This window comes from Macadamia integrifolia, chromosome 8, assembly GCF_013358625.1.
Source record: "Macadamia integrifolia cultivar HAES 741 chromosome 8, SCU_Mint_v3, whole genome shotgun sequence".
NCBI lineage: Eukaryota > Viridiplantae > Streptophyta > Magnoliopsida > Proteales > Proteaceae > Macadamia > Macadamia integrifolia.
In genome coordinates this window covers 6,724,446-6,751,993 of record NC_056564.1, presented here as the reverse complement: position 1 = coordinate 6,751,993, position 27,548 = coordinate 6,724,446, and the positions used below count along the sequence as shown (strand labels likewise).

The following is a 27,548-nucleotide window of genomic DNA, read 5'->3' as shown; positions in this document are numbered from 1 at the left end:
TAGATAAGACACGAAAATAGTTTACTATGAACCAAAGCTTGATGGGTAAATTGGACATGTGCCGAGAAACTTGTTTTGGTTTGCCTGCTTCGTTTGTTCTAACTCGCGTGCTCTCTCTTAACCCAAGTCTTCGGATGTTCTCAGCTGCGATTACTTTGCTATGTGATCCTTCGTTAATGGCGATTCGAGGCGATCTCCTCAGCTGGGTACTCCTCATCATATTCTTAGTTGGAGGTTCTTTCAACACTGTCTCAGCCGTATGCGACCTCAGCCTCATTCACCGCAACGACATCTACAACTTCAGCTTGATTTCTCCCACCCAAAAATATCCTCACGGCGTCCTCAGCGAGGATGGGTAACGCCACTTTTGCTTTATGTATTCCTCCAGTTTGTGCCTTTGCTTCTCTTGTCTTCCCCTAATTGCTCAATTCCTTCATCCAAGTGGTTCTTGGTCCAATGAATGATGGTTATTAACCTCTAGATTTAGTTTTCTGTTTACTAATATAAATATGTAACGATTGTGCTGGGATTTTTATCCAATTATTACATTTTTCAGGTTTTTGGACGTCACAGTGTTTACTTAATTTCTAATTGATTCCGTTATTCATTTATTGCCTTTCCTATTTGTGGAGCGCCTTTAATTTTCTGAAGACAGTGAGGAAATACTATAACTTTGAGATTGGATTCTTTAAGAAAGGGAAAAGAAAACAGGACAAAGAAATGAAGATTTGACATATATTTAATTGTTTTAGTGGAAACAAGACTGTTATTAACTTTCGAGGGAAGTGAACATTCAGAATGTGAAATTCCCTGTCATTTTGTTATCCTATTACTTGGACTCAGGTGTTGGTATTTTGATTGTGAGTTTGACTGGGCCTATTCGATAGAATTTACGGAGTTACTTTTGGGAAGATTAGGTTCTTTCATTTTTCTCATACTTATATAGCATTGTTGATACAAAAGAATCTGGTACGTTGTTCTTTCCTCGTGGAATTTACTTGTCAATTTCATTTTTTTCACCTTTGAGTTCAACTTGGGATGCTTTTTGCAGACTTCTGTTTGAGAGGTGTAAGGAATTCTAATGCCCATATCTAATCAAAGGATGAACTTGTGCTCTATTGCAGACATTACAAGGTAGCCGCAAATGAATCTGTGCTTTGGTTTCAGGTTGGCCCCATCAGGTTACGCTTTAGGTCTTTGTTAATTTTAAGGTCACTTGTATTGCCTTTGTATACCATCTTACGCTTATGACAAATCTGTAAAACTCAGTTTTTTTCTCCTAAGTGAACACCTGCGACAGAGAGTTATTGAGTGAAGCAATCAAATAGTTTACTCCAATCAATTACGTTACTATTCCATCGTGGGACCTGTTATTTAAACGGACATGCTAATAATTGTGGTAGCTCTAGCTATAGGATTTGAAATGATATTGTTTAAAATCATTCTCTGACCTCTGTGGAATAAATTATACTGTTTCTCATTGATTTCTTATTGATGGTCACTGCTTGGATTGAATTGAGCAGCTTTGCGATGGAATGATATTCAACCATGATCCACCCCACTGTTTTGACTGCCAGGTAACTTCTTCCATGTTCCGATGAGATATTTCAATTTTATCCATTATTGATCAGGCAGCAAGAAATATAACATATTAGTTGACTTTAGTGCTCTTTGTATTGCTTTCTGTTCCTCTGCATTGATTAAATTTTGTGTTTGGAGGGCTGCTGCTCTTTACTCTATTTATATTTATTGGATTGGCAGTATCAAGGAGGGAAAATTGCACTTGTACTAAGCAGAAGCCAAAAAGAGTTAATTGTAATATAGGGTGATTCTGTGTTCTTTTGGTGGTTGGGCCCAATCTTTTCTCTCTTTCTTACCTTCAGAATAGCTTTGAGTTAGACCCTCTGGTGTAGAGTTGACTCCAAGGGGTGTAGCTTCTTGTATTGTACATTGAGAAACTCAACTGGGAAGGGGTTACAAATGTCATACAGGAAGAATGCTGTGAATGCTGGAGGTTGAAACCTACCATTCAATGAATCCAGCAATGATGATTGATGCAAGTTAAAGATCGATCTCTGATAACTTCACCTTGAATCTGGCATTAGGGCATCAAGAAGAAGACAAGGGATAACCTAAGAGGAGAAAATAATGGAAGGTCATACCAGTTGATTAGAAGGCCACTTCTGTTATCTTTTTTGACATACCGAAGATGAAACGTGATTGGTTATAAAGCACAAGGATGACAACAAACTATTAGTGTTAGAATCCGTTTCAAATGCAACTAAACATGAATGGTTTTATACAGAGTCTATTGTAATCTTATGCATCAACATCCAGATGCATTAAAAAAAGCATCATAGTTGCAATGAGTACAATTGAATGGGCAGGAGCGTAAACCAATATTACACATAGCTGGTTTCGTGATGGATTAGACACATACGGAGAACTCTATGCAATTTGCCTTCAATGCCTTGCTTGGAGTGGTGACATGCAGACACTCTATAAGCTGCCTGGTCACTGCCGTGATGACCTGTTGGTGTCGCTTATTGGTTTGGTCCTGCTAGTTGCAATGCATTAGAAGGCCTGTTCTTGTTGGTGAACCTTGTGCTCTAGAAGGAAAATAGCATATTTCATGAATGGGAACATAGGACTTCTCCATGCTCTCTTTGATTTCCTTTTTGTAATGTGTTAAAAATGACATCATATTATGGATATTCAGTGTTAATTGTACACCAAATATTTTGTTCCTGTCTCCTACTTTTATGGTTTTCTTTCTGATTCTTTATCTTGATCAATATTGTAGGATTGCGGGGGTCCATCACATTGTGGGATGACATGTAGTGCTCTTGTGGCCAACGATATAAAAGGTTGAAATATTTTTCCTGTCCATTCCCTGGTGAAAATGAATTTACAATTGTCTAGTGACTCTAGTCTGTTATCTGTTAAAATTGGAGGAACTGGTCATTGGTTAATTTTATGTTAATATTTGCATAGGCATCATTATGAATGTATCCAATGAGTGCATGAAATGTCATCCTTAGTGCACTCCATAAATGGGACTTATGGATTCTGTAGCACCCTGTCCCCCAATTTTCCTTGATATCTTGGGAGGCAGCATACTAGCATAGATGCCATGGTGGTTGCTAGGTGCCTAGGCACCTTAGGTGAGTGTCTTATTTGAGGAAAATGTGCCCCATACCGTGCGCTGATTCTTGCTTATGTTCTTTAATTATTTTCTGTTTTTCTCTTTCACCCTTCTTTCCCTCTTCTTCCTCCTTTTTTCCCTCCACTCCCTCTCCTTTCCTCCCCTATTTCCCCCTTCTTTGGACTAAAATAGGTCTGTATGCTTAGACGTAAGGCACCCAATTGTGTTGGACATGTCTAGGTGCCTTGTTGCCTACCTGAGGAGGGAGTCTGAACTAAACCCTTACTTATTTATCAATAAAAGAAACCTTACAAGGGAAGTGTGACACCTAAGAATACGACAAGTATCGGGCCCACCTGGGAAATTGGTGAGGTGTCCCACCAAGAATATAGCAAATATCAGGGAGTTTGGGAGATCAGTAAGGGAGTGCAAACTTTAGTTTCACATCGCCTAAGGAGATGTTATTGGGCTAGTTAATAACCTCTAACCTCTTTAATATGGCACAACGCTTTTTAAAGCCTTCAGGCCCATGGGCCAAAGAGGACAATATTGTGCCAAGGTTAATGGGGCTGGGGCGTTACAAGAAGTGCATCAAAAAACTAGAGAACCAAATCCTAGCCCTAAAAAGAAAAAGATATCAGACAAGGTTACATGGCAAGTGGATAGGAAAGGAGAAATACTTATATTAGACATTTTTTAATACTAGAGAAGCCTTACTTTCCATTGAGAGGGAGGAAAAAGTTGGCTTTAAATGAGTGATCAATAGAATTTTTAATAAGTATTTTGTTAATCAGGTGTTTCAGCCTCAATTTACTATTTCTTTATGGGTCTATGACATGGGGCCAACTTAGGCCTTCACATGAGTCGCACACGTAGCTGGAACAGATGGGTCACATGTTTGTTCCTCAGGTAGAAGGATCTCATGGATAGACAAAAACTGCATTCATATCCATTGCTGCAGCCTGCAGGAGAAAACCATCCCCTAGAGGAAGCAAACTAAAGAACCTGTGGTGTTTGTGAGGATCTGCATATATGATATGCAAGATCCATGTTCAGGAGTTGCAGCAATTTAATGTCAACAGTAGCTCAGGCTTTCAAATTGTCATTGTTAAAATTGGTTGTTTGATCAGGGTCCTTTGCGGGAACTTGGTCGCCTTTTGTGTTAATGGATTGTGTGTCTACTAGGGGTAGGAGGATGATAGAGGCATAGAGCTTTGTGAGAAAATGCCTTCGTTAGAAACTAAGGTTTTGAGTTGGCCCAGAAAAAATATCTTTGGTCGAAATCTGCAATATCTCGGTTTTGACCATGTCCAAAACCAGCCTCAAAACCAAGATGTTGATCCTCGCTCTTAGAACCATAGGGGTCGGTTGTGAGTTAATGTTTCTTGCTTTTTCATTATGGAAAATTTCTTCATTTTATACGTTCCCTTTGCTATTTTGCTTTACTTGCCATATTTTGTATTTTGTTAACTATAGCTTGGGACTTCCTTCCTAAGAAACAATGTTTGCAGAATTTGGGTGGAGATTGTCATACACAACTTCTAATTGGGTCTGTTTGATATTTCAGATTATCCTGTCTGCACTACGATTGGGCGAGCCTCGAGCATTGATGTTGATGTCATTGGTAACATTCTCCTCCTGCACTGCGAAGGAATATAGTTACTTTGAATTACCTTTATAGATAAGCTAATATCCACAGTTCCTTAGTTTTGATCCCTGTTGAGGCTGGTGAAGTCGAATTGATAGTTGAATGGATAGAACACCCCTTGGATTGTGTACATGTTGAAATATCTGGCCCAATTCAACCATATATCCCACCATCTAGCGGATTTTCTACCTTATATTTTTAGCCGTAAAAGCAATGGGTAGTTGATGTGACAATTATAACTGTTGGATAGACGGGGACCATGTGGATTGCCATTTTTCATGATTTCAAAGATAAACTCAATCAAATGGTATCATTATCCCTCCAAATCTTGACCATAATTGACCTGTTAATTGTGCCACATGGTATAATGTTTCAACTGACACTTGCTATAAATGTGCGGCTGTGCCACATAGTATGAGAAATGGCTGATATGGATGGTATGTTTGTAGAATTTGGATTCCAATGACACTGCTGCATGGCAATATTTAGGTCCATATAGATAAGCTTATCTTAATGGGCTGTAAAAGTACTCAAAACTTCGAAAAATGATTTTGGTTCTCCATATAATTGTGATTTTCTCTTTTTTCTTTTTTTACCTCTTTTTTATTTGCAAAGACGTTAAATTTACTTCCTTTTTCTTTTTTGGAAAGATAAGTAGTTAAGTGGTTAATGGTGCTTAGGTGAATATGTTTCAGAATTCTATGTCCACACTCCACACTATTATGCATCCCTAATTTTGCAAGATGACATCATTGTTCCCTTGTTATACATCTTTTAGGAAATGATAAATCAACAACTTAAGGGGAGGTTGTGAGGAAAGATATGCTCAGTTTAGGCCTTGCCTCAAGTATGGCCTCGAATGGAGCAGATTGGAGGGCTAGGATCCATTCGGCGGACCCCATCTAGCTGTGTTCTACTTAGTTACTGTTTTTTTTCTTTTGCTTCCCCTAACTTTTTCCTTTTCTCTTCCTTGTCCTTGGTTGGATACATGTAGCCGACACCATTAAGTTGGGTTAAGCTTTTGTTGTTGTTGTTGTATAATTCAACAACTTAAATTGGCATCAATATTTGGGACTGGATATCTTAGGTCCAGGTTGGTGAATCAAACATGATGTCTTTACCCGAGTATGGGTAATATTTGTTCTACCTAGCCATGAGGTTACCCATGTTCTGTGTAGCAAATGTCTTATGATGTGATCTACTGTTGCCTTCTCTTCTAGTTTGACTGTGTTACATATGTATATGTAGCTCAAGATATTTTGACTACTTTATTTTGATTTAAGCATTTTCAATTGATTGGTGTTTCTAATTTCTATAAATGAATTCCACAGATAAAAAGAATCCTATGACGGGTGTTGTTGTTAAGATGTCAAGCAGTGGCTCTGAGATCAACTGTTCACTTTCTGTTTTTGTTTTTTGTGATTCAAATGGACTTCAGGTGAGACTTCGCCTCTGAGCTTATCTTGCATGTTCATATTTTCCTAAAGTTGGTTTCTTCCTGGGCTGTGGCCAAAAATTAACTGAACCTTCTCTCTTTGTAGGGACCATCCACACTCGAGAAATTAGGGACATGTGATTATGTGAGTGATTCAAAACTTTAATTCTTTCAGTACAAACATTGTTATATATACCCCCCCCCCTTTTTCTTCTCCCTTTGGTATTGAATTATTTATTCTCTCAAAAAAAAAAAAAAAACATTGTTATATAGATTTGTGCCCCATCAATGAATTTTTTTTTTTTTTTTTTGGTGGGGTGGTGGGGTTGGATGTATGCGCATAAGTCATCTATTTCTGGGGTTGATGTTGATGGTTTTATTTTCAACAGATATTGAGCTCTCTCTCACTTTCATCCAAGATTGTCATTGTTATATTTGAGATATGAAGGTCAAATATATTGTTTTAGTATCTTAAAATATTAAAAGCCAAATGGACTTTTGCCTCATCTGCTGACTGGCCTCTAATTTGGTGGGGGGAGGGTTATGGTCCCTGATGCATGTTGCTGAGTAGAATTAATCATCTTGAAAAAGTCTGTCACATGCACATGCATGTATGAATATGATGCATGCATGGTTTTTTCTTTTTTGGGCAAAATGTACCGCTGGCATGTTGGTATCTGATGTATGTTCATAAGTCAACTTCTGAAAATCTTGACACGGTTATGAAAGTAAAAGGAATGAAAGAGTATTCCTAGTGCTGCTGAATTTCAGCTTTCTGAATTAGGACATTTGAGAATAATGTGTAGATGTTATCCATCCACAGGGAATGGGCTTTAGTAATTCTACAACTTTTTATGTACTGGCATTTTCGTCTAAGATAGTTCCTTTCACTTGTCTGGTCAGATCTTTCAACATTTATAAGTCCAATCTGTTCATTATATTAAAGAAAGTCACTTGCTCATCTTGTAGAATTCAAACTTCCAATGCCATGTACTGTATCTGGTTTATAACTCCTGCTCGCTTACAGGCTACCAGGCTAAGACATCCTTCAGCTTGTGCCAATGTTATATCTATTCACGGAGGAGGGTGGGGCTGGTTAGGTACTCTCACAACCATGTGAGTATTTAGACTATTATATGTCTAATAAATTGTTTTGAATTGCATAAGTTCTACATTGCATGGACCTATCTAGATTGATGTGTATCTCCCATTTTCAGATTTTTGTGTCTCCTAGGAGGGTATTTGATGGCTGGTACAGTTTATCGATTTTTCTTCCTTGGAGTTCGTGGTATAGAAGTATGTGCTCTTCCTTCAATTCTGTCCCTCTTTTTGATTATTTTTCTGTGTTGACTTATGTATGTGTTTATGTATTTTCCTTGATTTTTATGAATTTATGTTCAAACAACAACAACAGCAGCAACAGCTCAGCCTTATCCCAACTAAATGGGGTCGGCTACATGGATCCGAACAATTGACAACCCAGATCTTTACCCTCCAAGCAGCTCTGTTTTATGAATTTATGTTCCTATTTTATATTTATGACTAATGGTTCCGTGCTCTACTGCTGTTGAATGAAGTTGTTTGATTCCTCTTAGATTTCATGAAACAAAATAAGCAAAATGACCTAGAGCAAATGTAAAGCCTTAGTCTTTGAGGAATGAGGATCAATGATTTATCTGCAAATGTAAAATGGATGGAAGGAGACAGTGTGCACCTTCTGATGCAAAATTCCCGCAAGAAGTGAAGATGGATCTATTGTTTTGGGTTTGGTTTAGTTTATTGAGTCCAATGGAACCTATGGTTTAAGTTGGTGCCCAATGGATTTTATGGGCCATGGGCTTAGTATTTTGGGTTTACTATTGTAATGGGCCAATTCTATAAAAGCCCGAATATTTTAGATTTTAGTCCTACATAGGATTAAGCAGTTACTTTCTATTTTTTTGTTTATTATCTTTGCGGACATCTTAGGTTGACCCTTTTGAATCGATTCCCCATGTTAGCACTAGTTTAATCTCTATGAAAATTTTATAACATAATTAAATATCTATAATTCAGAAGAGTAGCATCATCCTTCCCTTGTCACTTATTATTTCTAAGGAGTTGCGCACTTGATGTGCATTATTTGTATGTTTGACCACTTGAATTGGAAACCTGTTGTCATTTTCATCTTAGAATAGTAAAGATACTGAAAGTCACACTTTTCTTTTTTGGTTATCAAGAAGGGGTTATCTCAAACTCTCTTATTTCGTATAGTTAGTGAATGATAATAAATCCCTTTATAGTTTTTTAATTAAAATAAAAGTACCTAGGAATGCAACGAGGACTCTGCAATTTACTTTATGAAACATACGAAACCCTTTCAATTCTGTGAGAAAATACTCCGGTTAATTTTTGTTCTAAAAAATACAGCCTTTTTTTTTGGTTGCTAAAATTTAATTGCTTAATTCTGTCCTTTTGTCAGGTTATCCCAAACCTGGAGTTTTGGCTTAGTTTACCACAAAGGATGCAGGTACGGCTTCCATCTACCCTTTAAAGTTTACTTTCGTATTGTATGAAGCTTACTGCTTTTTTTTTATGGCTAGAAAATGAGTTGACTTATGTCCATCTACAGACCTATGGTTTTGTGTTTCCAAGTAATGCAGTTTGGGTAATCTGTGTTTTTATTCCCTCTTTTCTTTCAGAGCATACTTGGATCTTTGATAAGGAAATTTAGACGACCTTCTGAAGGCCATCGAAGTTCCTACTCTCCTGTCAACTTCTGAATGAGGACCATTGACATAAAAAATCCCTTTGATATATTTTGGCTTTATATGTCAGTTCTGGGATGAGAAATGCCCGATGGAGGGGTTTCGCACAAGTTGCCCTTCTGGTCAAATAGCCTTCATGCTGTATGCCTGTATCAGAAAGCAGAGCTAGAGTTCTCCACCGGAAATGCAGTACCAATTCTTTTTCTTTAAAGTTACTGGCATAAACTGCTCGTTCTCTGTATTACAATAGCTAACTGGTCACAATATCTGATCAAAGCTAATGTGCGGATTTTGAGTTCATTTTTGTTCTTCATTAGGTAATATTCTTTTTAGTAAATGGGTCGTTTCTTTCTCTTCAAATTTGATGGAAGAAAATTCACACCACCCAATTTTGTTGTTTATATTGTAAGATTTATTTGAACCATCCATTTGGTGTACTACCTTTGATTGGCATACAATTGGACTGCTTGGAGACTTCGACCATTCAGCCTTCTGAGCTGGAGTTAGAAAATGTAAACTTTTGCAATCATGAATTTGTAACTAATTATTTAAAAAACGTTGCAAAATATGCTAATTGAACTTTTCAAATAGATCTCTAGCCTATCATATTTTTCTATTAATTCCATTTTTTTTTTTTTTGTTACATAGTAAATTTGAATTACTATGTATAATAAGATTTTTAATTAGTGAGATTATAACTAGGAAATTTTCCATTTATATTTGTTTTAGTTTAATTTTCCTAGTGGTTAGAAAGCCATTGAAAAAACTGAGAAGAAAGTAGTAAACAATACATTTTCCTAGTGGTTAGTTAAGCCATTGAAATCATGCTTTTGAGTGATAAATTATTAGCTATTTGGGAGAAGGATTTATGGGTGGGCACACATACTCTTGTATGGGTTGACTCCTAGTTCTGCCAAGGGGGAGGTCTGATGGTGTTTACTTTTTTTTTTTGGGTAGGTAGATAAAAGGCCCTTAGCTGACATGTCAAGTTTCAGTTGAAAACAGAGTTACAGATATAACATAATAAATTATTAAAATTCTATAGTTGTAGTATATTTAATTACATGAATTTGTAGTTGAAATTTGACATGTGATCAATCTAATCCATGCCTCATATATCGAATAGTTGAAATTTCAACATCAACCTTCTTTGTGGCACAACTAGGATTACCCACTCAAACAAGAGCCGACCCAATCACCGCCGTGAAATGGGTTCTACCAATCTCTGAATTTCCCAATCCAATTCAATCCAATCCAATCCAAACCTTGGATGGGGTGAGGGAGGATATTCTGTAGTAGATGACATGATTGCTAGAAGTAGATGGGGAAAGGTTGGAAGGAGGAAAGGTGGAGGTGGGGGTGGGGGACCCTGTGACTCCACTTTTCACTTCTACCTCAAAATCAAAATCAAAACCAATCAAGCAGAGACTTTCCGTAGAGAGATATCTCTTGTTGATTCCAAAGTGAAGAGTACTAAGGGTCAGTTTCTGTGATATTGAGGGCTCAAGTAAACAACAACAGAAAACGAAGAAAAAAAACCAGTGGGGATAACTGAGGGAGGCTTGTGGGCAACACACGCGTGCCTCCCATCATTCTCTCTCTACATTACTTTACATGGACAGTGAAGTTTCGAAAACAATTGGGAATCGGAAGGGACACACCCTCTCTCCCTCTCTCTCTCTCTCTCCATTATCTTCATTGTTCATGCTTACCAACACGTCCAAGTTCCAACACACAAGAAGACATATATATATATATATATATATCCCTTTCTTTCAGTCTCAGAAGGCTTGTGGATAACACAAGTCCTAAACGCTACCACCACCTCTACTCTAAAGTGCTCTAACTCCTTGTGGCCTGATATTTACTCACCCGTTTCTATCTTTGATATAAGCCAAATGTTGTCGACAGTCGACACTGTCCAAGCAAAATGACTGTCATTGTTCAATAATTTAGATCCTCTGGCATTGCTTTGTACATCATATCCGCATAGTTGGAATAGGATTGACAAGAAATTCCTGGTTGTGCCTGCTCCAATTAGCCCAATTATTCAGTGGACTTGTGTAGGTTTCCCCTGTCGAACTAAGGATTGGACTTGCAAGCTCGAATATGGGAGAAGCCTGCTTATCAATTGGACCAGGTTTTGGGGGCTCTTTTCTGGGTTGAACAGGTTTCGCCAAGGGGGTCAACTCAGAAATGATTCCCGGCCCCCCCCCCCCCTTTTTTTCATTCTTGAATGGTAGTGGTCTAGTGGATGATTGGATATTTGGATCAAGGAGAAATTCCTATCACTCCTCTATATTTTTCTATATTCACTTGAACTTTTCAATCCAGGCTATTCCCTTTTTTTTTCCTTCTTCTGATTCTCCAAGAAAAGCAAATTTTCACATCTCTTTCTCCATAAACTCAAAATCCTAAACTACCATTCAATCCCCTCCGATAGCCCATCTTCATACTTCGGTTTTTTTTTGTTTTTCAATGAATGAATAAATAAATTCATAATCAAGAATAATGAAACAATAGGTACAAAGAAAAATTCCATACTTGATGAACACCCATGTCGGATTCTTTGTATTACAATCAAAACGCATATGTACCCCTCCCAGACCATCTCTAGGATCGACAACAACCAGCCATCAATGCCGCATTGGTGGTCCAACAAGGGCAACTACATGAAGGGATTTGAAAGGTAATTTAGGGATTTTGAATTAGCATGGGTGGAAAAAAAAAATACGAGTTTCCATTTATGAGGGAATCAGAAAAGAAATTTAAAATAGAATATATAAGGGTCTTTATTAGTTTATTTTGAAAGGCTACGAATTAACGATGGTTGATGGGCAAAAAGAAAGCTATACCCGTTCTCAGAAGGTGGCCCGAAAAGATCACCATCTGTTCGCGCCGCCCCAGCAACCCAAACAAAAATTAAAATCGGAATAGAACTATAGGGGTAAACAAACACCACCTATAATATCTTTATCTCTCTCTCTCTTTTGGGTGTCCGTGTCCGTGTGTATGTGTATGTGGAATAGATGAGTCACGAGTCATGACTCATGACTCCTTGAGTCATTGCACAAAAGTTCTCTGTAGAAATCTTGACCAGTTGGACAGTTGGATTTCTTCAACGTCCTATTGAAAGGGGGAAACTTAAGGAACTAATGCGCGTCTGCGCCAGCCAGAAGAGAAGAATAATCCTGCATCTTTGGAGAGTAAGAAACAGGAGAAACCCTAGCTTATCTGACCTGCAACTATATTCTTCTGATCACACTTTTTACAATTTGTTTGCCTTTTATTGATTTATTCTTCTTCTAGAATTTTAGTTTTTTAGATATGTTTTTGTGTGTTTATCAACATGGTTTGATTCTTCTTGTAAATCTCTTTCAGATGTGACAAGACTTTCTCTTTCCATCTTCCCCGCCCGGAAATTTTCCCAAAAATAATTGTGTATGGCGACAACCCAATTCAACTCTGTCCGAAAGCGATCTCCGACTCCAAAACCTTATCATTCAAACTCTCTTTTAAGCACCAGCCCTTCTTCAATCTTCTCCTACTCACAAGCTTCCTAATCTCTCTCTTAATGGCTACAGACGCTTCTCCCAAATTTCAGAACCCAGATTTCCGTCCGGTCCCTCAAGCCCCTGATTACCAACACCCTGATGTCACCGTTTCATCCCACGATGGCCTTGAGTTCTGGCAGTACATGATTGCTGGTTCCATCGCCGGCTGTGTTGAGCACATGGCAATGTTCCCCGTCGATACCCTCAAGACCCGTATGCAGGCCATGGGTGCCTGCCCTGCCAAGACCGTTGGTCTCCGAGAAGCCCTTACCTCCATTTTGAAGCACGAAGGCCCTCTTGGCCTCTACCGTGGCATTGGTGCAATGGGTCTTGGTGCTGGTCCTGCCCACGCTGTTTATTTTTCCGTCTACGAGGTCTGTAAAGAATTATTCTCTAGAGGAAACCCCAATAATTCTTTTGCCCACGCCGTTTCTGGGGTCTTTGCCACGGTTTCCAGTGATGCCGTCCTTACTCCAATGGATGTGGTGAAGCAGAGATTACAGTTGAGGGATAGTCCTTATAAAGGGGTGTTAGATTGTATTAAGCGAATCATGAGAGAAGAGGGGTTTGGTGCGTTTTACGCTTCATATCGAACTACTGTTGTGATGAATGCCCCGTTTACTGCCGTTCATTTTGCGACATATGAGGCTGCCAAGCGGGGGTTATCGGAGATATCACCGGAGAATGCCAGCGATGAGAGCCTGGTGGTTCATGCCACTGCAGGAGCAGCTGCTGGGGCTTTGGCTGCTGGTGTGACGACTCCCCTTGATGTTGTCAAGACCCAGTTGCAGTGCCAGGTTGTTATTTCCTCTTAATTCTTCTAAAAGGTTTCTTCTCTTTATCTACCTATTATGTCTTTCTTTGATTGGTGTCCATGTTACTTTTGTCGATAATTCAGATTCATGCTAGTATTTGGAAGTCTGTACTTACTACTAACCGTGGTTTGGTCTTGAGAATTTGTTCGCATGCGTTACTCTTTTTCTTTTAATTTGGTATCATTAAATTATTAAGCTACCTCTCTGTGAACACGTATACAAACATGTAGAGCTTGTAGATGCTTAGTATCTTAACATAGCAGGAAGATATAAAAGGACAAGGAAAGGTCGTAGAAAGATTTGGGTTTATTTTTTTGGGGGTTGGGGGGTGGGGAGTGGGAGGGGATGGTTTGTCATGGGAATATAGTTTTCAGTAGATTTATTGTATTAATGAGACTTCACTATTTGTAAGTTGGTTATCTGAACACGTTTATATTATTCTCTCTAGTTCCATGTGTTTAGTGCCTTTCTTTCCTGGATGCCAGCATGACTGGAATGAGATGTACTAGAGATAGCAAGTTTACGGGTGATCTACTCTTCATTATATGGCACTTTGATCAACCTCTTTTAAATTACATGGGAAGTGATTTTTTTGTTGCTGAACATAAGGGCCACATTTGGCGAAGAAATATGTTACACTTGGACTTCATAAATTGGAACCCATCGCATGAAGTAGATGGGGGGAAAAAGTAAAAAATTGCATATCTGACTAATTTAGATGCAAATCATCTTTACATTAAATAACTTTAGTTTTATCTACCCTTTCCCCCTTTCTTCAAATTGCAGGTTACCTTTGGTTATTGTTTCATTAATCTTATTATTCTTTGAAACAAAATCATTTAACAATTATCTGTGATAGGATTGTGATCATATTTTAACGAATCTCTTAGGCTGAATGTCTTGGGATTTTTGTGCTGGGGGATGTCTAGCAATATTTGGCTCAAAAGATGATTGATCCTTGTAACTGATGGAGTGAATGGATTTTTATATCAATGTTTCATGTTGATACTCATTGATTATAGTGGAACCTGGTTAACTTGGTAATGCAATTTTATAATTTACGTGCTCCGGAAAATATTGAAGCAAACATTCTCCTCGATAACCTTCAATTCTCACTTCTTTGTCATTGGATTATACTTATGGCAATTCATGCTTGATAGGTCTTTCCTCTTAGACTTTGAAAGCACATTGATTTTTCTATTGGTTGTGGTCTATTGTGTGGTAAAATACCTAATAAACACCTATTTAAATCTCTTGTACTATTTTATTATCACTGATTCTTTTTTCTTGCATTATTACTTCTTTTCTTAATTTCTGCAACCTGCCACTCCCCCCCTTCTTTTTTTTTTTTTTTTTTTAAATCAACCAGCAAGAGAACCATTGAAGCCTTTACTGATTAATATGGTCTCCAGTGTGGAATTTATACCTTTACCTTCAATTCTCCAAAAGCCAATTGCAATAGAATCCCAAGAAATCCCTTGTTACTTGCACATTAGAAAACCCCTGTAATGTTGGAAGGTCTGAGGTTTCAGCCTTGAAATTCCTGCTGATAGGCCTGCCTGGCCTCGGGTCTTTGGGATTAAGGAAAGAAATAATGGTTAAGGTACAAGAAGATATTCATATGCTCTTTATTGATTTGGGAAAAGCTTGTGATAGAGTTCCTAGAAAATTATTTGGGCAAGTTTTAGAGAGGGTTAGTGTTTCGAGTAAATACATGGACATAATTATAGATATATATCATGATGTGGTGCCTAGCATAAGAACTGTGAGGGGACAAGATCCCAATAACAGTTAGATTACACCAAGATTCATCTCTAAGCCCGTATTTGTTTTGCACTAATCGTAGATGAGTTGAGTAGAGACATTCAAGATAAGATCTCTTGGTGTGTGCTTTTTGCCAGATGATATTGTTTTGGTGGATGAAACAAATGTTAAGATAAATGTAAAGTTGGATTTATGGACATCAACCTTGGAATCAAAAGGTCTTATGATAAGGTGAACAAAAACAGAGCGTTTGATGTGTAACATTAGTAACAATAGGACTGAGTGTGGGGTGGTGAAAATTGATGATAGGGAGTTGTCACAAAGTGATAACTTTATGAAACGCTAAGGGAGGAATTTCTAATTTCTAATACAATATAGGCTGAAGCTTAATGGAAAAAGAACTCCAAGATTATAGCTGTAACTGGAAGAAAGACTCAGTAACCTCTAACCAGTCAACAAGGGATATAGGCAGAGAAGGAAACAAAAGAAACGATGGAGATAAAAGAGAGAGAAGAGTGGGAGAAAAGTTCAGCAATAGAATTTGTGTATTGTTCTGTCGCTGGACAGGTTTTATTTATATTACCAAATGAAAAAAGAGATACAATCCAACAAGGAATCATTAGGACTTTAAACCAAACCAACTCTACCTAACCTCTCTCACGATAGGGACAGAACCCCTATCATGAGTGCTGCTCTCTTCTACATCGCTAAACACATGTGACTAATTTAATGACTAAACTAGATGGTCCAATAGGGGTACAAATAACATCCCTATAGACAAGACCAGAACAATTACTTAACAATAGTAATTGCAAAATGCTTTTTACCAAGCTTAGAGAACCGTTTGGATATTACCTGGGTACAACCAGCCCATTTGAATCGTGGGGAAGTTGCTGGTTTTCAAATTACCTTGGCAAAAGTTTCCTATCATGGTTGTTTAGGATGGAATCTCCTCATTGAGCACACCTAACTTTTCGACATGGAAGAGTGATGGGGAAAATTCAATTATTGGATATTTAGGGAATGGTCTGGATAGGCCACATTTCAAATTTCAGGTTCAAACTCTATATACCTTCCTATGTCCATGCACCCCTTCAGAGTCTTGTGCACACTCTTGGTAGTCCTAAATTTTTTTATATTTAGTTTTGCCACATGTCCAAAACTGTTTGGGCTGAAACTTGACGTGTGGCGTTGACCTTGGGGTCTACTTATCCACAAAATTTCAATCACATCTGACCTGCCATGTGGTAGAACTAGAAGATTCCATTCTAATTATCTCTTGAACAAATCATTAGGGAGGAAAAAAATGCGTAATTAATTAACTATTTGCTAGTGTCCCAAGTATAACCTCAGATAGAGTCGATTGGAGGGCAAGGATCCATGTATCTGACCCCATCTTGCTGAGATTTTCCTGACTTGCTGGTGCTGGGCTTCTTTCCTTTTATTTTCATTTTTTCTATTTTGCTTTTTTCACGGATCCATTTAAGTGGCCCCATTAAGTTTGTTGTTTTGTTGTTGTTCACTACTGACACTGAAGGCTGCCCATGATTTCTCATTTGGTATAAACATGATCAGCTGACAGAGATGACAGATCAAACAAACTGGAAACTGGCCAGAAACATGGGTGCTGCAGCTTCAAATGAATGGACTACTTACCTGCAGATCGGTAGAAAATTAAGATAGAAAAGAAAAGTATAAGATAACAGGGGCCACAGGGCAGGATCCACCCCCCCCCCTTTTTTTTTAATTGAAATCTACCAAGAATACCCTGAAAAATCCCATGACCAGACTTAACCTTTAACCAATCGAGGAAAATTGGAATCAAACCATATGCAAGAAAGAATCAGATCCTCCTCTTCTTCAATACTGCATCACAGTACCATGTGAAGAACTGCAATCTTTGCCTACTAAGACAACACTAACAACCTCAGAAACGTAATTTTTTAGCATCTAGGGCCAACTACTAGTGTTTGGACTTTGGAGGGTTACAATGTACTTCCCTCCCTCCACTCCCTTTGTGGGGAGGACGGGGTTATCCAGGGATTTAGGAGTGCTGACTGAGTTGGCTGTCTGGGTTAATATAGTTTTCTGCTTACTTTTTCTGTGATTTCTATTTGGTAGTTTATTATTAGTCTGATTTTACAATTGCATTTATTTTGTTTTGTTTTGTTTTGAGTACCCTGCTTGCCATCCTCTGATTTTTATTCAATTTATTTTCTACTGCATGCTTTCCTGGTCTACATCTTTGCCACCTATCCTATATAGTTCATGCTTCTTGCCTGTGTCCTGAGTTCTGACAATCATCTCACTACTTTTTTTTCTTTAAATTGAGTTCACAGGGTGTCTGTGGATGTGATAGATATTCCAACAGCTCAATTGGCAGTGTCATACAAACAATAGTAAGGAAGGAGGGATATGCTGGTCTAATGAGGGGATGGAAGCCCAGGATGCTTTTCCATGCCCCTGCTGCTGCAATCTGCTGGTCTACATATGAAGCAGCAAAATCTTTCTTCCAAAAACAAAAAGACAGCAACAGACATGTCACCTGAAAAAATAGTGAAGAGAACAACAAAATATTTTCTCCATTGTATCTTCACAAAAGACAGCAAGAACATGCCACGGTAGCTGCAGATCAAGTGTAAAAAAATCTTTTGGAGCTGGCCAGTATGTATTGAAGAAGGTCTTAAATTGGTGATTTAATTTTCACTTGTAAGTTTATTATTTTTGTTTTAACAGGTCATCGGACTAGGTGGCTAAATTGGCTTTTGTATTTTATAAGCTATCTTCAGATCTAATAATGTTAATGAAAATTAATTATGATAGTTGAATGGTTCTCCACAGGGTGGAATTAGGTATTTTTCACAGTAGAAACAAACAATTTATTAGGGTTCTCCTTTCATTTTGTAAAGGTCTATTCCCACATATTTTGTCGTTACAAACAAGTTTTACATCCATTCCTCTTTCTTTTTTATATTGGCATCTCATCCTTTTAATAAACTGCTTTCCGTACATTGCTCTAACACTCCATGTGAGAAAAAGTAAGGATCTAATTTTTGGTAGAACGGTGGCAAAAAGGCAAGTATATCTCTTGTACAGATGTATCTATCTGTTTAAGGCTGCGATTGATGTGCACTCTTGGAATACATTTTAGGTTGATAATACATTTGAAAAAATTCTAGCTAACACAATCTTAATTTCAAAACATTCATTAATGATTTCGAATGCTTTCAAAGTATAATTGTATAGTCATTCTCTTTAACCACAATTGAGAGTGGTGGGGATGTTTTGGACTCTCAAAATGTTAGATCGAGCAGGTGAGACGATAAATAATGGGTTTATATGTTTAATATCGTGGGTGAAAAACTAAGGCTGTGTATTCAATGTACTTTTAATTGGAATAATTCTACGAAATGCAATCCAATTCGGCAGTCCTCTTTTAGATGGCTATCCCGGAGCTCCTCTTTTAGATGGCTATCCCGGAGCTCATCTAAACACGGAATCGGTGGATGTGAGAGCTCATGTTATCAGATCCGGCTCTTCTCATGAGCGCCCATCGCTCAATTCTTGCTCATAGTTGCATGAGGGAGAATCATGTGTCTAGGTGGTGATCCAACGGTTCTTGGAGTCTCGTTTTCCACATCTTTGTCAATGCTTCATTCTTCGTGCCTTTTCTGAAAATGTTAGATCACCGCCTAACACGAGACGCGCATTCAGATAACTATGGATCGAATTGGGCGATGGGCGCTCAGGAGAAGAGTCAAATCCGATGTTTCCTCTTCTTCAGGTGCATTTTGAAGAAATATCAATTTCATTTTATTAGGGATGTCTTCCTGGATTAGGATCCTGTCCGGCCCCGGGGATGGTGCTGGACTGGAGAGGTACCAGTTAAGAGTTTTTCTCTCTCTCTCTCTCTCTCCACCAAATCCATGTGCTCCTGTATGTCATTGAGCAAATGTGGGCACAGCTTCCCGTAATATCAGGGCAGGAGCTGATCACAATTATGAAACTGAAGCAATATCTGCCTATTCTGGTCTAGTAGTTAACTGTGTAATCGACAACCAGTTAGGAATTATTAGGCTATTAGTTCTATATCTTCCTCAATGCTACACTTTTTCTTCTGGTATCAGGAAGGAATTAATTTAAATATTCACTATTGTTTTCGGCAGGAAAGAGCATCAGAAGATTCAGAACTGATGCTGTTGCAAAATTATTTGCTTTCTAAGCTGTTCCTTTCTTTCTTGGTCGAAACAAGATGAAGAGGAGCAAAACAGGATGGATGGATTTTCTTTTCTTCAGTCATAGTCGGCAGTAGGCATCTTAAAATGTTCTTCATTTCATGTTTACAACATAAATTTAGATTGGAGTGATTTATTTGAATTTTATTGATTTTTCTGAAGTGATTTGACCCTTGCAATTGTGAGAGACAAGATATGGAACCATTCAAAGTTCGAAGGGTTTTTGAGACTTGAGGAACCCTTCTTTTTAAAGATCAAATTTGGGGCTTTTTAGAATTGAGAAAACCTGCTGTTTAGAGTTCTTTTGGGGTGGCATACTGGAAATTGTAAGGCAATCTCACAAGCAGGCTTTTACTTTGTGGCAGGGGTGGGGGGGAGGAGATTGGTGGGAGTCCTTTATTATTTCTGCTTCCACTGGAAAGGAAGAAGAATCAAAGAACTCCTAGAACTCTTAGTGGGCTTTCCAACCTTCTTTTTTTTTTTTAAGTCAACAAATAAATTTGTTATCTTTTGTAGAAAATCTAAAGCCAATGAGTATGACTGCAACCTCAAAGACCATTGTTTGGTTTAGGAGGGATCTCAGGATTGATGACAATCCTGTGTTAGCTGCAGCTGCAAGGGATGGGTGTGTCCTTCCTATTTATATATGGTGCCCTACAGAAGAAGGCAGATTCTATCCTGGCCAACGTTCTAGGTGGTGGCTGAAGAAGTCTCTTATCCACTTGGATCGGTCCTTGAGGTCTCTTGGGGCTGCACTTGTGTTAATCGAAACTGAAAATACTCTTGCTGCTCTTTGCACTGTGTCCATGTCACAGGGGCAACAAAAATAGTATACAACCATCTTTACGGTATGCTTTCATATCAGGGTTTATGCTTTAGTTTATGTCTCTGTCTCTTATGCTCCTTACTTTGCAAACAAAATCCTTTCTATTTACTTGCAGGCATTTCTTATTATCAATATATATATATATATATATTTTTTTTTTGGTTCCCTCTGTATATCCTATTTCACTTCCCCAAGATCTTAATATAAAACAAAAGCTAATGGAAATGGGAATCAGTATGCAAAGCTTTGATGGAGATTTGTTGCACAAACCATGGGAAGTTCGTGATGAAGCAGGACTGGCTTATACAACATTTGATGCATATTGGGATAAATGCTTAGGCATGCCAATTGAGATTAGTATGCTTCTTCCTCCACAGCAATTGCTTCCAGCCACAGGTACAGTTTTAGATATTTAGCATATTGAAAGATATTCTCTGAATTTCCCAGATTTGTGCAATGGGGTACTGAGTGACATGCATTCAGAAAAAATGAAAATATCACATACAAGTGTACAAGAAAGATGAAGTTGGTTCTAGTTGGGCCCTTTGCCTTCTTGTTTCTCAAAATGGACCTTGTTATTAGCACAACAATAGGGTTTTGTGAATTTATGAATATATGTTCACTAGTAATTTAACATCAAGTCTTGATTTTGATTGTTTAAAATTATTAAGTGCTGTCCATTTGAAAAACTTACGCACAGTATAAAGGTGCTTGTTTTGAGTACTACAACCATGTTGTTTTTCTATCACAGGAATAACTATAAGGTGTTCAATTGAAGAGTTGGGTCTTGAGGATGAATCAGAAAGATCTAGCAATATTTATCTAGAAAAATCATGGTCCCCTGGTTGGAGCAACGCAGATAAGATACTGACCCAATTTGTGGAAAACAACTTGGTCAACTATTCAAGGAATAGGATGGAGGTGGGGGGAAGCTCCACTTCTCTACTATCACCTCACCTGCATTTTGGAGAATTGAGTGTGAGAAAGGTCTTCTATCATGTTCGGTTGAAGCAGATACAATGGGCAATGAATGGGAACTTTGAAGGGGAACTGAGTGCAAATCAATTCCTCAGGGCCATTGGATTTAGAGAATACTCTCGTTACCTTTGCTTCAACTTCCCAGTTACTCATGAGAGACCAGTACTAGAAAGATTGGAATATTTTCCATGGCATGCTGACCTAGATCATTTTAGGGCTTGGAAACAGGGACAGACTGGTTACCTTTGGTGGATGCTGGAATGAGAGAGCTTTGGGCCACAGGGTGGGTGCATAACAAGATTAGAGTGATTGTTTCAAGTTTTTTAGTGAAGGTCCTACTGCTTCCATGGACTTGGGGGTTGAATTACTTCTGGGAGACATTCTTGGATGCTGATCTAGAAAGTGATATCCTCGGTTGGCAGTATATCTCTGGGTGCTTACCTGATGGTCATCAACTCAACCATCTAGACAGCCCTGAGGTACACACTCCTCTTTACTGGATTGTTAAATGCTAGCTGGGTTAGTTTTAAACAGAAGACTATAGCCTTTGTTTCCACCTTTTTTCTCCTACTTACTTTATTTCTTCTATTATTGGCATTAGGTTCAAGGCAAAAAATACGATCCAGAGGGTGATTATGTAAGACACTGGCTTCCGCAGTTGGCACTAACACCAACCGAATGGATTCATTGTCCTTGGAATGCTCCCTTACCCGTGCTTAGAGCGGCAGGGGTGGAGTTGGGAGTAAACTACCCAAAGCCTGTCATTGACATAGAAATGGCGAGACTAAACCTAAATATGGTAGTATCTGTGGCGTTAGAATCAGAAGCAGCTTCAAGAGATGCAAATGCAAAGAAGATGGAGCAATTTCTCTAACAATAATGAGAATTTAGCAAATGGAGGGATTGTCTCGCAATGAAAGTGTCTCCAACCAATTTCAATGCAATGTTGAGCAAAAAGCTGTGGAAATGACAAATGATGAGTCGTCGAGCTCCACAGATGGATCTTCTGTAATCTCTAAACAGTATTGCATTGTGAATCGATTTTTTTTGCTTTAGTTAATTTTCCAGTTTTGAAGAAGAAAATAATATTCCACACTTTATAAACGTTCCTACCCAAGGAAACAATTCTCTGATCCACTCATCCTCCCTATCACCAATATGAAAACCTCACTTCCTACTGAACCTCCAGATTTGACATAACCCAGACAAGAACAGAATGCAATCTTGGCTTGCCATGTCTAGATTCTTCAAGTGTTTTTTTTTCATGGTAAATTGACTTGAGCAGAATTTTTTTTTTCCTTGGGTTATAGTTTCAGACTCTCAGGATTCTTACAGGACTGGAACTTGAGATGTAAAAAATTGTTGAAATTTTCAGAATTGAAACCTTTTGAACCAGCAGTGCATGTGCACCAGGGTTGTAATTGTACAAGCATGAGCTGCACTGACATTCAACATTGCAAGCCCTATTATGGCACATAGCTACAGAGATATATGTAGTCCTATTTATTTGAGGACATGCTCAGTCTTATCTGTGGATGAGGCTCCACAAGCTCTCCTATAAAACTGCACAGATATGTGTTATGAGCAAAAGTATGTTATTTGCTTTTTCCTTCTCACTCTGAATTCAATGTATGTGATCGCTTTTGAATTAAGTTCCAGATCAGGTGTTGATAAGCTCCTCATATAGGATAAGTAAATAATTGAAGCTTTAAAAGTTTCAAAGAACCTGTCAAAGAGGCTACAAGATTCAAATCATTCAAAGGGTACCACTTTATATTCAGATAAACAAAAGCTATCTGGTGCTAGAATTAATCAAGGTCTAACCAACATAACTAAAGTGGTTTGTCTTAAACTGCAACTATTTATTTCACTGGGGAAGCATAAATGGAGTTCCCATAACTTCTGCATTGTTGCTTCAAACAAAGAAATGCATCAGAAAATTACTTTCCCATTGTTCAACAAAGAGAAACTAAGCAGGTGTAAGAGGCCTTCAACCTAGTGAAAGGAAAAAAATTAATTAATTAGTTAACTAATCCATATCATAGGAAATACACCATATAAAGAAGGCATATAAATTTTGGGAGAGGGCTTTCCAAGCTGCCAGCATGGGAAAGAAACCGTACACTGACATCAATTCATAATCAGAAAAAAAATAATATGAAAAAACTATCAATCCATGTGGATACCACATTTTTCAAATAGAAAAGAAAAAACAAAATACATGTGTGGGACTCATACTTTTGTGAGAGAGCATGGAAAAGAATCCTACATAGGCAATGTTTTTATAAGGAGAAAAGTGTTAAGGAAGATAAATTTCTTATATGACCATATTCAATGGAATACGGAAGGACTTTGAAATCAGATGCAAACTTCTTCACTGATTGATGTGGGGCAGGGATGTCATTTCGTTCTCTCCCATGTCTTCGGGATCCAACCATCCTAAAATCAATCAAGAAAACCTTAAAACTTCCATAGAAAGGGATCACATGCCCAGTCCAATCAACCAGCTTCCCACATCTTCATCAACCCTTTTTTCCCCTTCTTGTCGTGGTAAATTTCAGTCAATTTTATAGAATGTGTATATATCATACTATTATGTAAGAGCACGAAGTGGCAAATCTTTCACTTGACAATTTTGTCGTTGGCAATGTAACGTTTTGTTTTTTCTTGGGTCAACTATGATTATCACTAAGAGACTCTAGAAAATTTAAAGATGATTGTCAAAAGCAATAAGAAGCTCTGGGCTGTAAGCTCCTTCTTCCCACATTATAATCTTATGATTGTAAGCTTCCAGTTTATAGTTTACGTGCTTAATACATGATAGAAATTTTTATTAAAAAAGGGTTTTCTCCCTGTTTTCCATTCCATTAGTTGCTGATTTATCTGAATACATTAGACACTTTTGGTTTGCATAGTCACAATTTTGTTGATTCAGGTTTAACTACTTTGATTTCTTATTATGTATTCTTTAGTTCTACTAAAACATGAATAATACTTAATCTCCATAAAAAAGAACTTGTAATGACTTCCTAGAAATTTTTTTAGTAGAAAAGGGTTTTCTCCACACTTTTCCTTTCCATTAGTTCCTAATTATTTGAATACATTGGACACTTTTGGTTTGCACAGTCACAATTTTGTTGATTTGGGTTTAACTACTTTGATTGCATATTATGAATTCTTTAGTTCTACTAAAATAGGAAAAATAATTAATCTCTATAAAGAAAATTTTGTAATGGATTCCTCTGCAATAGTTAATTTACAACATGGATTCTGGTAATGCAATGTAGTTGGACTTCCCCAAACCCCATGGATAGTGTGGAAAAGTGCTTGAGGTTAAGCAACATGGCGAGAATTCAAATTTAGGAACAATGAATATAACATTTAAGAAAAATCTTATCTGTTAGATAAAACTAGGCTATATATAAAAGCTACACTAGAAGAGCTTTATATGAAGGCAACTTCTCATTAATGCATATTTATAAAACTACTTAGTTGCACGCAATGAAAACTGATTTGCAGGCAACATCACCATGAATGTAGGTAAAGTATTTGGTTTCAAACATTATCTCCAATATTCTGAAAAACTTAGGACAATGAAGCTTTATAACCTCTCACATGCTAGGAGCTTCAAGGAGAGTGCATGTATTCTCCTAGGCTCTATGTAGACAAGAACTGTCCTATGTACTGGGAAATCTAAATTATCTTGATAATGTAAAACCATTCCATATCTGAATAATAATATTCGATGGCTATATTCACCATCATGAATCAAAATTAGAGTTGATCAGTTCCATTATATACAAGAACCAAAGATACATCTAGAAATAAGGACTACTTCAAAGACTTTTTTTTATTGCAAATTAAATCATAGTTAGTATTCAATAAATGTACTTATTTGTTTATTGGTTTCCTCCAATTTCTTAGAATTGTTCAAATATTCCATATCAATAGGGGAAGAATAAGAAATTAGATATGAATTAACACAACACTAAACACTCAACCGAGGGTGATCAAGGAAGGAGTTTTGGGACCATTATCTCCTATTCCTTCTTGTGGAGGTGGTGCTAAGGGTGTAGGAAGCCCTTGTTAACTAGGAGATGATACGTTTGGATTGTGATGGTGCTGGTGGTGATGGGGTTTTGGCCGCAGGGTTGGGTGATGCTGGTTTACGAATGGGATTAGGCCATTGTTGGAGAGAGATTCTTTTATAGATAAAAGTAGGACTTTTGGCAATCCAATGTGCATGATTTTTCTAGAAAACAATAGACATGAATCATGAAAATCAACTTAATATATAATTCACTCATCCATTTGTCATTTTCATCTAATTTGTCATGTAAAACATATGTTATTAGAAGTTTTTTCATTCTTTTACAAGAGAAGTGAAGCGTAATTAAGAATGCCAATTGGTTTTGTTTTGGTTCGATTCGAAATACATCATATAGAAATCGTAACCATATAACTATAATGAGCTGGGTTGGGCTGGGTTGGATTAGTTTTACTCCCTTTTTGGGGTGGGGGGTAGGGAAGAACATGGAGAAACATATGAGTTTGAAGCTGTAAGTTGAGAGTTTTCTTTCATCCATGGTGAATGACTCACCCACAAATCTAAGATCATTATTTCTTCATTTCTCTATATGTTGAAGGTCAAGGTACTTCATTGTTCCTTGTCACCCATCCAAGCACTATGATGACCATGGGTGAAGGAAATCCTCCTTCGCTTAAGGAAATATGGATTAACAAAGTAAACATAAAGTTTTACCCACATTATGGACATGCTTAACTAAGACACGAAAGCACATTTGGTCCTTTGGTATCGAGCGCAACCATAACAGAGTACGACATTAAGCGTTAAGCGTTAAGTTTCATAGCTTTCATGGTTTAATCTTTAAGTTTTATAGGTTTCATGCTTTGAACATCATATTTAGAGTCTAGAGCTTGGTGGTGGTGGTGGGATTGGGTTACAACATAATGGGATAGCAGTGTAAAGTTAGAGCAAAATGAGGATAATTCTAGAAATAAAATTATTTTTGTTTTGGGATTTGTAACATGTTGGCTCTGAGTCTCAAGCTGATAGTAATTTTTTTTTTTTTACTAGAAAACCAACTTAATGTGAATTTACCCTATTTGTCCCTACCTCTAAATGAATGCATGTTATGCTAAAGGGCACTGAAAGTAATGTTGCAAGTTCTGTTTGTTACCTGTTTGACTACAAATAAACATGACCTTTTTTATGTTTGATCCATTCAAGTTTTGAATCATTTAAACAATTCCATATTGAAAATTGTTATGAGATTGCCCCCAGAAGTGATATCACCTTTCGTCAATTACGATATTAATAACCCAATTCAGCTGATCTCATACCAATTCCTTGAACCATGCCCAAGACCTTGATTTTCATTAGGAAGCCTTCAACATTTTTTTTTTTTGGATATAATGGAAGCCTTCAACGATTCAAGTTAGCTAACATCATTATTGTCTGTCGTAGAAATCGATGAGCATGCGAGCTAGGAAAGTTGTTATTTTATGAAAAAAAAAAGAAAGAGAGAGAAAGGGTTTGATAACAATCTAGCTAACACTGAGAACTAAACTATTTCACTTCTCCACGGACCAACAATTGATCAGAACTTATACAATGCTGGAATGAATTATACATCAGCCACATTCACCACAGACATGTTCAATTTACTTCTTACCTCGACCTTTGTAATGATTTTCCTGTTTATATAATTGACTTCTTTGTTTAGTATTTTATTGAACCACTTAATTTGTTTCTCACACCTATATGGGTTTTGTGTCACTGTATGATACTTTATACATGTGGGTTAGTTCATGGTAATGACAATTCAATCAGTGGTGAGTGATTTAAAGGATCGAGAAAGTGAACATAAGGAAAACAAGAAGCATGCTAAGGTGGTTGGAAATTAGGTGAAAGTTGGGGGAGCAATGCTAATGACCCTAATTGAAGGCCCCTCCATAGATTTGCCATTAAAAAAAAAAAAAAGCCAAGATGGAATAGAAGCCAATGTCCATCTACAACCTCTTAAAGAAGTCTTATGAACAAATCCAGTTGCTTCAACTGGGTTGGCTGTCATTTTGCAAGTAATTAGCAATCTCTCCCCCGACATACCACCCATACATTGATCATCAACAACCAATCTTAATTAAATTTTCAGTTTTTTTTCCTCCTTTTCTTGTGATGTACTAGGCAACACATCAAAGGTATACCCAGGTGAGCTCTCTCTTACTGTTTGGATATATTTGATCGCCACGAATGAGGGCACCTTTGTTACCCATAAAGAGAAGGCCACATCCATAATGTTTTAGAATAATATTTTGAATGGAAAACTACTGTATTATTATTTTTTGAAGCCAGGTTTGTAGCAACACTTCTTGATTAC

At 37.5% G+C, this 27,548-nt stretch overlaps 3 protein-coding genes across 5 annotated transcripts; all 3 read left to right on the top strand.

Moving 5' to 3' along the window:
• Nucleotides 1-26: 26 nt before the first annotated feature.
• On the top strand, nucleotides 27-9,565 carry LOC122086588. Of its 2 annotated transcripts, none has more exons than XM_042655511.1 (11): nucleotides 27-355; nucleotides 1,125-1,134; nucleotides 1,524-1,577; nucleotides 2,804-2,867; nucleotides 4,713-4,769; nucleotides 6,125-6,231; nucleotides 6,335-6,373; nucleotides 7,256-7,344; nucleotides 7,446-7,524; nucleotides 8,690-8,737; nucleotides 8,910-9,565. In XM_042655511.1, the coding sequence occupies exons 1-11, from the start codon at nucleotides 27-29 to the stop codon at nucleotides 8,988-8,990; spliced, it is 957 nt and encodes a 318-aa protein (XP_042511445.1). In that variant the 3' UTR covers nucleotides 8,991-9,565. The 2 variants fall into 2 exon arrangements, with proteins under 2 accessions (XP_042511445.1, XP_042511444.1); XM_042655510.1 differs by having other exon boundaries at nucleotides 1,125-1,167.
• Nucleotides 9,566-11,980: 2,415 nt separating this feature from the next.
• On the top strand, nucleotides 11,981-17,930 carry LOC122085480 (mitoferrin-like). 2 transcript variants are annotated; one of them, XM_042653934.1, is made up of 3 exons: nucleotides 11,981-12,181; nucleotides 12,357-13,326; nucleotides 17,448-17,930. In XM_042653934.1, the coding sequence occupies exons 2-3, from the start codon at nucleotides 12,550-12,552 to the stop codon at nucleotides 17,655-17,657; spliced, it is 987 nt and encodes a 328-aa protein (XP_042509868.1). In that variant the 5' UTR covers nucleotides 11,981-12,181; nucleotides 12,357-12,549; the 3' UTR covers nucleotides 17,658-17,930. The 2 variants fall into 2 exon arrangements, with proteins under 2 accessions (XP_042509868.1, XP_042509867.1); XM_042653933.1 differs by having other exon boundaries at nucleotides 11,981-13,326.
• Nucleotides 17,931-18,926: 996 nt separating this feature from the next.
• On the top strand, nucleotides 18,927-22,760 carry LOC122086169 (cryptochrome-2-like). Its single transcript, XM_042654900.1, is given in 6 exon segments — nucleotides 18,927-20,135; nucleotides 20,138-20,191; nucleotides 20,344-20,565; nucleotides 20,921-21,385; nucleotides 21,388-21,626; nucleotides 21,749-22,760. Coding segments are annotated over 6 exon segments (1,515 nt in total). The 5' UTR covers nucleotides 18,927-19,873; the 3' UTR covers nucleotides 22,022-22,760.
• Nucleotides 22,761-27,548: the final 4,788 nt, after the last annotated feature.